This window comes from Cupressus sempervirens, chromosome 11, assembly GCF_028749045.1.
Source record: "Cupressus sempervirens isolate cs-2001-9-10 chromosome 11, ASM2874904v1, whole genome shotgun sequence".
NCBI lineage: Eukaryota > Viridiplantae > Streptophyta > Pinopsida > Cupressales > Cupressaceae > Cupressus > Cupressus sempervirens.
Window position 1 is genome coordinate 192,994,826 of NC_143128.1, and position 10,778 is coordinate 193,005,603.

General features: G+C 36.5%; 1 protein-coding gene across 1 annotated transcript; it reads right to left on the reverse strand.

Annotated features, from left to right (window-relative positions):
- Positions 1-4,138: 4,138 nt before the first annotated feature.
- Positions 4,139-7,452, reverse strand: LOC149528841 (uncharacterized). The gene is made up of 2 exons (XM_089809368.1): positions 4,718-7,452; positions 4,139-4,615 (listed from the first exon to the last, which is right to left on the reverse strand). The coding sequence occupies exons 1-2, from the start codon at positions 7,398-7,400 to the stop codon at positions 4,254-4,256; spliced, it is 3,045 nt and encodes a 1,014-aa protein (XP_089665494.1). The 5' UTR covers positions 7,401-7,452; the 3' UTR covers positions 4,139-4,253.
- Between the last annotated feature and the right edge of the window lie 3,326 nt (positions 7,453-10,778).

Below are 10,778 nucleotides of genomic sequence, written 5' to 3' on the forward strand. Positions count from 1 at the left end.
TCGGGAGAAGATGAACTTTCCAATTTCGCAGTCAGATTTTGCACAGAATGCCTTTGGTTCTTGCTACACAAGGTTTTCTCCCAGGTTTCCAACTTGCAACCGCTTTTAGGTATCAGAGTTCAGTTTATATTTTTAGCATGGAAATGACCTGAATACGGTTAAAAGGTAGTGAAAATGAGGTTTGAGATAATTTTAACCATTTTCAAATCAGTTGAATCTCAATTTCATCAGTATTTCATTGAGGCAAATAAGATATTTTAGTGAATCAAAAGGCTTTCATCATTTGAACAGAGATATTTTCCAATCAGTTAGAGTGTAATGATGAAACAAGATCATATCAGATGGGTAGAGAGATGAAAGAGGTGATTCAGTTGAGAGAGATTGAATTCCCAGTGGACAGATGTCGGTTTCAGTTTCAATCTGGGAATCCTTGCTTGTCTATATCTTTCCCTTTCTTTCTCATTTGAGGGGTTCTAGTTTTTGGTTCCAGTTTTTGTTACTGAGAAACCATTGTTGGTAGGAAATTTGCAATCATTCTATGAGACCACTTTGTTGGATCCAGATCTGTGATTCCACCTTCATTCTTCAACATTTTTCTCTCATGTGAACAACAGTAGTGCAGATAATACAGATAGTTCTGATATGTTAGGATATTTCATGTCTTTAATTTCATCCATTTGATTGTATTGTTTCAAGGAAATGAATACATATGAGCAAGCATTTCATTAGTTTCATTCTGGTTTTTGTCTCCTTTCTCAGTAATTTGTAGCCTTATGTGGTCTTGGAACAAAGAGCTAAGATCCATTTGCTTCCCCTTTAGGTTGTATGTCTGATATATCTTGCTATTGGAACAAAGTCCCAATTAAATGCTTGATGTGTTTGACAGGGTTGCTGGTTATCTTGAGAAGGATATTTCATAAAAATGAGGTCTTAATGAACACCGATGTCTGAATCACAAGGTGATTAGATAGATCTAATGTCTAGGTATATAGAATATGTCCTGATGTCACAGATGTATGTTTTCAATTCATGAAATTGCCCAATGCATTAGGCACTGATCAGAGATAGTATCATTAGGTTTTTCTGCATGTTTGAGGATTTGTTGAACATCAACATCAATAATCAATGCTTTTCCCTTCATGTTGAAGAGCTATAAAAGTTGAACCCTCACTCAACTTGTGCATTCCATAGATTTTCATTTAGCTATTGTAGGTCTTTGTTATTGCATTAAGTCTCTAGGAGATATAAGGGGTTTCAATCTGCTTATTAGATTTGGAGATATGTTTTGCACTGGTACAGTATCAATTGAATCTATAGGTATACCCACCTAGGTTTTGCAAAGCCTAAAGTAGAAGAAGGGTCATGCCTTATAGTTAGCCCTATGTCTGAAATGACCTATTGATAATGGGAGTTAGTTGTCCCTAGATATGTTAGGTTCTCATGGGGATAATTGGAAATGGGTAACATTTTCAAACACCAATAGAAGCATCACTAGAGTGAATGCACATTTCCTCTTTTGGTGACGAAAATGTGTTGGTCAATGCAAGTTTTCGATGAAATATTAATTTTCATTATAGAATTGAGTTCGCCAAAATTTGGGTTGTTCGAGCTGAATTGGGAGTTGAGGTACCTACCAGCTTGCGTGGTAGGCAATAGGTTTTGAGTCTTCAAAAGGCTTGTGAGTAGGGGCAGCCACATAATTCTACTCCTAGTCATAGGGGTAGAATATAACAAAGACATATGACTACATTTGTTGTGGAAGCCTCAAGTTCTTCATCTACATCGAATACTATACTTGAAGCATAGTCCAACAAGGGGAATACAAATGTGTCATTTGAAAGTAACCCCATTGCTAATTTATTTAATGGTTGCCTAAAAGATGAGATAGATGAGGGCATTGGTTGATTTTATCTTCCAATGGCATAACACTTCATGTGACATGATCTTCTTATTACAAAGAGATGATGTAGCTAGTAGCAAGGGGAGGAGGACTATCATTTGTGCCACCAATTGAGCACAAATTCCAAACTACAATGTTGGATGAAGAGTACACCAAGATTTACGTAGAGAAGGAAAAATTGAGGCCTATTTCAGAGGAGTATGGTTGTAGCATCATCATGCATGGGTGGAAAAAGATTAGGAATTGTCCACTCAACTATATCATCATTACATGAAGAGGGGCCATATTTTCTTACGGATATTGATTTTTCATGGCATCAAAAGGATGTTGATTTTTTATTTCATATATGTCATTATGCTAGTGAGGAGGTTGGGCCACAAAATGTGGTCTAATTAGTGACAAATGTCTCACCTATTGGTAGAGTTGGATAGAGACTTATTGAGGCAACTTACATATAGATTTGGTGGATTCCATGTTTTGGGCATTGCATGAACAATGAAATAAAGGACACAAGGAAGATTCCCTAGATTAAGGGAGTAGTGGATGATGCTAGAGATGTGCATATGTTTATCTACAATCACCACACATCACATGCCCTTTTTAGGAGCTTCATAAGGAAGGAGTTCTAGATACCAATTGAGACTCAATATGCATTCTACTTAATTCTTTTCGAGAGAATGATTGAGTTGTAGGAGCCATTGCAACTCATGGTTATGAAGAATGAGTGGAATAGGTGGGATGGGTCTAGGATAGAGGAGGGGTTAAGGGTGAAGGAGATAGTAAAGAGTGATGTACATTGGAGTGATGTAAATACATTGTCTCTTTCATCACTGTAGTTTTCCATGTCATCAAATATGGGGATGTGGATGCAGCTACTCTTGGAGAGGTGTACAAGTACATTGATGATATGTTTAGCCGAATGAGAGCAATTATGTGAGAGAGGGACTGACATTTTACATTGAACACACTCGGCCAATTATTCAGTGTAGATGGGACAACCTCAACACTCCCTTACATATGACTTCATATGCATTGAATCCAAAGTGGTACGTGCCTAGCCTTGGGAGAGTTACACCACTTAATGATGATGAGGTAATCTATTAACAATTTTGAATTTAGTACACTTTCACTGAAAAGTTAGAAGTTAGTACACTTGCACCTATGAATATTTAATTTTTTAATTTACTAATTTTAAAATTTAAATTAAGTTGACTTTTAGGTGATGGAAGTATTGTTCAAGCGCATTGATATGATGTATGACATTGAGATAGTAGGAAAGGTTCACATTGAGTGGACCAAATTTTCTACTCTTAGGGGCTATCCATCTAGAGAAAAGGTTGACATAAAAATAATATCTCAAGAGGATCTTATTTTGTGGTGGAATTGTCATGGACCCAAATCAACAACAACCACACTAGCCATCTATCTCATATCTTAGGTTTCATGTTCTCCAACTTTAGAACATTTAATTTTCACTTTCAAATTTGAATTTCACTTTTACTTTGGCCTTTTAGTCATGAATTTCAATTTCAATTTTTTGATTCACATACTAGTCATTTGATTGTTATAATGTTATCTTAGGTATCTAGTTGTACAAGGAGAGCTTTGCAATGGGATGTAGAGTCAGAGGAGCTCTTATAGATTGACGAGAATGTAGATATTTTTGATGCGGGGTTGGTTGGAATAACTCTCATAGTTGTTACCCTCGAAGAGCCCGAGTGTTTGAAGGATGAGTTTGTTGACTCTAAGCCTGAGGTTGACATGGATGATTAGAGGCCGCTAGGAAGCCTCTACTGCATTTTGGTGGCCCTTGGGTCTTAAGTGCTTGACATTTTTCCTTTTAATTTTGTAGTTTGCACTTGAGACTTGGATATTATCACATTTGTTATTTGAAATTTGAAACATTGAACATTGATCATTGTGATCATATCATAGTTGTTGCTATTTGGTGTAATTAAGTTTACAATGTTAGTGAATGATTAATGAGATAATAATACTCAATAATTTGATGCCATTTGAATCTTCAATCTTTGATTATTTTAATTTAAGTTATTTGATAGAAGTTAGAAGTTAGAGCTTAAATCTCTTTCATTGTTCATTGTTCAATATTCAATGCAATGTAAATGCTAAAACTAAACTACCAATAACAGTCTTGATGAACTTATACTTCATATTTATGTCCTATATTGTTACACATCTTTTCATAATTAAGATTTTAAGTGTCATATCATCCCCCTCTCGTCCCCCGCCATCACCAAATTGAGGCCCCTCTGTCCCGGTCCCCCCCTTTGATGTAACTATGCAAATTTCCAATGGAGACCTATTGATAACATTAACATAATTTCAGTAAACTTCAATAGGTATGAGCTTGAGAAGTGTTTTGCCTCAGACGAGTTTCTCTGACACTTTGGATTCTTCCTACCACCTCTCTGGCTGTGGGTCTTTCATTGGGGCATTCCTTTGAACATTCCAGCGCAGTAAGTATGAAAGGCACGACACACTGGTTTATTTCATTTTCTCCTATATCCCTCATCATTCTCATGTCAATAATCTCCTCCAACTCGTTTTCAAAGTGCATTTTCACCCACTTGTGGAGGTTCAATCCCCCCTCAAATATATGATGGGTTGGGCTCTTTCCAGTTACCATCTCCAACAACATAACGCCGTAGCTGTAAATGTCGCCTGTCGTTGATACGCTTCCACCAACTCCATACTCTGCATCGTAAAAGAAAAAGAAGGCATCTGCTCAAACCGCGTAGATGAGCAATTTGACAACAGACAAAGAATATGCAAAGCGAAGTTAATTAGAAGAATTACCTGGTGCTATGTAGCCAACAGATCCTTTCAGAGCTATTGTTGAAATCCTTCCTGAGTTAATGGTAATGCTGTCAGACCCACAAATCATTCTAGCAATCCCGAAATCTGCTATATGCGCTGTCATATCCTCGTTCATAAGAATGTTGGTTGGTTTTATGTCACAATGCACAACTTGCAGAAAACAGTCGTGATGCAGATATTCTAATCCATGGATAACATCAATTGCTATGTTCAATATCTCCCAGAAGGTCAATTGGTAATCAATGGAATGCAACATTGTCTCCAAATTTCCTTTGGCCATGAACTCTAGAACCAATAATTTGAATCTGAACCCTGAAAAGAAAGATATGATTTTTACCAGATTCCTGTGCCTGACTTTTGCCAACACTTCGCACTCCCTGATGAAGCTCTTGTTGGCTCCCTCGTTTTCCAAATTTAGAAGCTTGAAAGCAGCCACTCTGCCATCACCCATAATGCCTTTGTACACTGAACCAAAGCAGCCAGTCCCCAACAAGTTTGTCTGGTTAAATCCATCCGTGGCTTCAAGAATTTCTTGATACGAAATTCCCCTGTCATCCAGGAGCTTCAGGGGCAACATTTCACTGTGAACAACACATTTGAACTTGCGCCTCATGTAAAACACTCCCAAGATCAATAAACAAACTAATAGGAAGACAATTGCTCCACATACTGGTGCCAATATTCGAGTTCTGTAAATGGGCTTCTTAGGCTGAGTAGTATGAACAGAGCATGCAGGTAATTGCATCATTTTCCCACACAAACCCATATTTCCCATAAATGATGCAGCTGTTAAATTTTTAAAGATGCCTTCCTCTGGGATTTGTCCACTGAAGTTATTGAAAGACAAGTTAAAGTTCTTGAGCAAATTCAGAGAATTTAGAGACACGGGGATCAAACCTGAAAGGTTGTTTGATGATAGATCTATACTGACAAGACTTTTTAAGCCACTGAGAGAATTTGGTATTGTCCCCTGCAATTCATTGGAAGAAAGATTCAGATATGCAAGTTCTTCACAGCTTCCCAGGGTGCCAGGAACTGTACCTTGTAACATGTTAGCTGAAACATCAATGGCTTGAACATGAATCATCTTTCCAATCTCCAGAGGCAAATATCCTTGCAATGAGTTTCTAGACAAATTGAAATAAAACTGTAAATTAGCAAGAGTGGCTATCTCACGGGGTATCGGCCCGCTGAAGTGATTGTTGGACAGATCCAGCAATTGCAAACTGTAATATTTTCCTAAACTTGCAGGTACATTCCCAGATAATTGGTTGTGGTTAAGCACAAGATGTGTTAACTGTTTAAGCTCACCAATTGTAGCAGGGATCTCTCCAGCAAGAATATTATGGCTCAGTGATAGCATCCCTAGGCTTTTCATTTCACCAATCTCACTGGGTATGTTTCCTTGCAGCCTATTGTTGTCCAGTAAAAGTCTCTGTAACCTCCCAAGTCTTTTCAGAGAGGATGGGATGCGGCCTGTAAGGAAATTGGAAGACAAATAAAGGTCTCCCAAATTGGTTATCCTGGCAATAAGAGCTGGTATATTTCCAGTTATCTCATTTCCATCTAATCTCAAGAGAGAGAGATTCGTGGGAAGCTGCTCTGGCAAGTATCCAGTCAAACAGTTGTCAAAAATCTCTAGCTTCTCCAGGAGAGTGCAATTGCAGAGAGCGGTAAGGATGGGAATTGTGGCAGAGCTGCCGCTAACAAGTTGATTGGACGAAAGGTATAGGAATTTCAGTTTGGAAAGCCTGCTCAGCACCACTGGTACTTCTCCACTTAGTTCATTTGACTCCAAATCAATCAAAAACAGTTGTGTGCAGTTGGCGATTGTGGCTGGGATTGTGCCTCTCAGCTGATTGTCCCATAGAAGTAGGACTCTGAGGCGAGAGAGCTTGCCCAATTCTTGGGGGATTGTATCAGTCAGGTTGTTGCTATACAGAGCGAATTCTACCAATCCTGAACAATTTGAGATTGATGAGGGAATGGGACCTGTTAAACGGGGATTCTCTACTAGGATAAAGGAGGTCAGGCTTCTTAGGATTCCAAATTCAGGTGGAATGTGACCTTCGAGGTCGAGATCTTCCATAGACAATGTTTCCAGGTAGGAGAGATTTCCCAAGGATGGAGGGATGTTACCAGAAAGGTTATTTTCGCCAAGCATGAGAAGCCGGAGATTTGTAAGCATTCCTAACTCTGACGGAATTGTTCCTGTCAATTGATTACCAGCAAGGTTCAGTTCTCTCAACTCATTGCATGAACTCAGATTCCTAGGAATACAGCCATGTAATAGATTGATTGAAAGATGGAGAGCCTTTAGCCCTTGAATCCGCCCTATTTCTTGAGGAATTTGGCTTACAAAACTGTTGTTAATGAGGAGGAGTTGTGTGAGGTGTGAGAGATTACCAATTGAAGGGGAGATGGAACCCTCTAATCTCATATCTACCAACTTAAGGAATCGCACTCTTGTGGCTGTTGAATCACAAGTAACTCCAGTCCAATTGCAGAAATGAATGGTAGGGATCCAATTGGCTAAGGAATTCAGAGGATCCAATGTAATGAAATTCCTGAAGTCCATGAGGCTTTCCTCATCAGTACAGACAGACGTACATGGCAAGAGAAAAAGAAGCAGAGTAAAACACATTCCGGACAGATAATGCATCTTGATGAACACTAAATGTTTACCAAAGAGGTTAAGGCAAATGTCAGGAAAATCTGTGTTCTCTTCTCTTAATAAATATTTCGTTGGACTTCCCGTGCTTTTCTAGTTTAGTTTTCATTTTAAATATATATCAAAATAATTATTCTTTCTAATTTTATTTTTCTATTTATATATATGCTGGTTCAATGATAATATTCTATTGTTATTTACAAGATAAAAGCAGCTTTCTTGCAAACTTAGAAGATAACCTTTTTTTTTTAATAAGTAAAAATCTAGATTATTATTTATAAAATAGGGGTGGATATAAAAAAATATTCTTACAATTCATACAAGAGAAAACTATAAGTTTTCACTTACAAAAATTTGCATGCAACTACTAAGTGGTTAATAGAAAATTGAGAAGGATCCCAACCACCTAGCTATCCTAATGCATTTAACAAAGTCTAGATTATGATCAAGAATGTCCACTCATATATATCAGTTTCCTTAACATTTTATTCTTGGAATTTAGTGGCATTAACTACACAAATGATAAGAGATATATAACTAAGGAATCTTGTTGGTGTACTAGTATGTTAGCGAAGAGTTGCTCCTATAGGTGATAGGGAGGCTAAGTGTTGTTGGACATGTGATGATCAACCTTGTTTACTTTATCCACTTCTTGTGGTCTAGAGAGAAATCTAAGCGTGAGCCTCCTCTATAACTCAGGCGAAAAGGATCCTTCCACTCCAATATTCACAAGGAGACACTAGAACACTCAATTAAGAGGGGGCTAAATAAACTCCAACAGGCACACAGAAAGCATTTACATAGAGCTTCATGAGCCACTAGAGGTGTGCCTCACCTAGTACAAATTTTTTAAATTTCACTTCGATACGAAATAAAAAATTAGAAAAAGGCACAATTTTTATATAAAAGTGAAACATGTTAATCAATAAAACCATAGAAAAAATAGCCAATTTTTTATATTTCCCATATGATGGAAATACTGTGTGCCTTGAAAGAACATCTTTTGTAGTTCAATTTGTCAGGTGTGATATGATACTCCACTAAAATAGTTATATGCCATAGTTTAATAGGCTTTGGTCTAAATCATACATCCAAGTCCACAAATTCCATTCTTTGAAAATAGAAAATAGATGCACAAGAAATTTTAAATATCCCAAAAAATGTAACAAAGGTTGTAAGCTATTAAGTAATGTAACTTGTAATGTCCAGCCTGGAGATCATTGGAACACAAGGATAAAACATGCACTAAATGAATATTTTTTAAAGATAAATTGTACTCAACCACAACATAAAGTAACCAAGTGCAAGAGTGAAAAATCTAATCAAGATAAAAAAATGGGGACCATAGCTAAATTCACATGTCCACCTACACCAGGGGAAGTCTTACAGACACTTCCAAGGATCCCCAAGTACTAAATCATAACTGACAAACCAAAGATCACAAAAATCATGAGAATACCCAAAGGAGATCCATATTACATCCATGGATCAGAAGTGGTACATACTGAACTATCAATCCCAAACACAATGTTCTTCATAAGATCAAGGTTAAATTTCAATGAATGGTTAAACATGCATGTCCATTTCCAACTAACCAAAACATAATCACAAATTACAAGAAAAGACCCTCAAAGGTCATGCACAAGACAAACGCTCAAGGTTACAACCACCCCTCTACTAGACACCATGTTGAATGACAAATGGTGAACCTTGAAATTGGCTAAGTCTATAATCGTAAAGCTCAAAAAATTTCTAGAATCTTTATCTTATCTCATAGAAGTTTGGAACCTATCTCAAATGAATCATTTCATATGTATAAAATATATCTTAAGTATCACAAAGAAGAAGGAATAAGGAATAAGGAAGAAGAGAATGCAAACTCTCTCTCTCTCTCTCTCTCTCTCTCTCTCTCTCTAGGAAGTAAGAATGCTGAAGAGGGTACCCTAAACACCTTATAGAACACATCGGACAAGTTAGAAAGTACTACTTGTTTTCTTGAGTAGGTTTTCTCAAAGACCTTGTGTGATACTTTTCATTTGTTAATTTTGATTATGACTTGTTAAAACTTCTTCACATTACCTTGTCAACCAATTTTAGACCAAGGTACATGAGAGAAGACACTCCATGGACCACTGCCTACCCTACATACCCATGGTCATCACATGATGAGTGCTTGTAGGCAATGGAAGTTTCCAAGCCAACCCCCAAATGAACAATCCCTAAACCAACCTATATCTAGGAGTTTGGGTGTTGCAAGATCTTGTCACATGAGCATGCATGTGCTCATATGTGACCACAACCATCTTCACGCATGTAATTACATAATAGCAATGCAAGTATTTGATATGAGAAATGCAACAAATGAAATGAGTACAACAAACTCACTCAAATGGCCTATATTTGGGAGCATGAATTCTACATGTATATAATAGGGTAACAAAACATCAAACATCATCAACTCACTCAACCAGCCTAAATAAGAAAGTATGGATTCTATATGAATCCCAATGATGTAAAGTGAAACTACATGGTAGAAATTGAAACTTGATATACATTCCAGATCTGTGACCAAAATAAATGCCAAGAAATACACAAGAAAATTGGGTGGCATGCAAAACAATGCGATGTGAAAATTGCTCAAAAATCAACATTGCTGAAAATTGATGAAATTAAACCCCATTATCCAAATGGCTACAAAGCACCCAAAAATCAAATAAACTTTGAGTTCCAAGTTTGTATAGAAAGCATAACAACATACAACTTCAAACTAAAACCCACAAAAAATACTAAAATGTTCATAGCTCCCAAATGTCGTCTTGGGAAACCATAAAATGGTATGATTGTATGAGTATGTTAGTTATCATCCGCTATGATTGTATCCGTCATACCATGGTATTAAGAAAATGAAAAGGATTCGTTCTTGTTGGAAGTAAGTTGTGTAGATAAGATTCTTTGAAGGAAATCTTTTTTATATAATTCGATCCCTCAAAAATTAATAATAAAAATAAAAATATTCAAGATCAGATTTCGAAAGGAAAAATTTAAGAATTGTTATTTGTATGGTAAAAGGAAGGTTGGAATTCACATATAGAATACATAAATTTTCAGATTTGTAATATATAATTAATATATAAATATGTAAATCAATGCAAATTTATTTTTTATCTTTAAGTAATAAAAATGGATGCATGTAAATAATATTAAGGAATATTTAACATATAAATATAATGGAATAGAATGGTGGCCTCATTAGGAATTATGAGGCAACATATACAATTAATTAGAGTACACAAATGGTGTATGTGGAAAAAATGTTAGCCCTCTTTAACTGTATTAAAATTATGACTCAAAAAGATTACACCAATTTTT

Bases quoted from the DNA above. Each gene is read 5' to 3' on its own strand.
- LOC149528841 (XM_089809368.1), bottom strand. From the start codon at position 7,400: ATGCATTATCTGTCCGGAATGTGTTTTACTCTGCTTCTTTTTCTCTTG. The intron at 4,616-4,717 runs GTAATTCTTCTA...TTTACGATGCAG, and splicing joins TGTTGGCTACATAGCACCAG to AGTATGGAGTTGGTGGAAGC.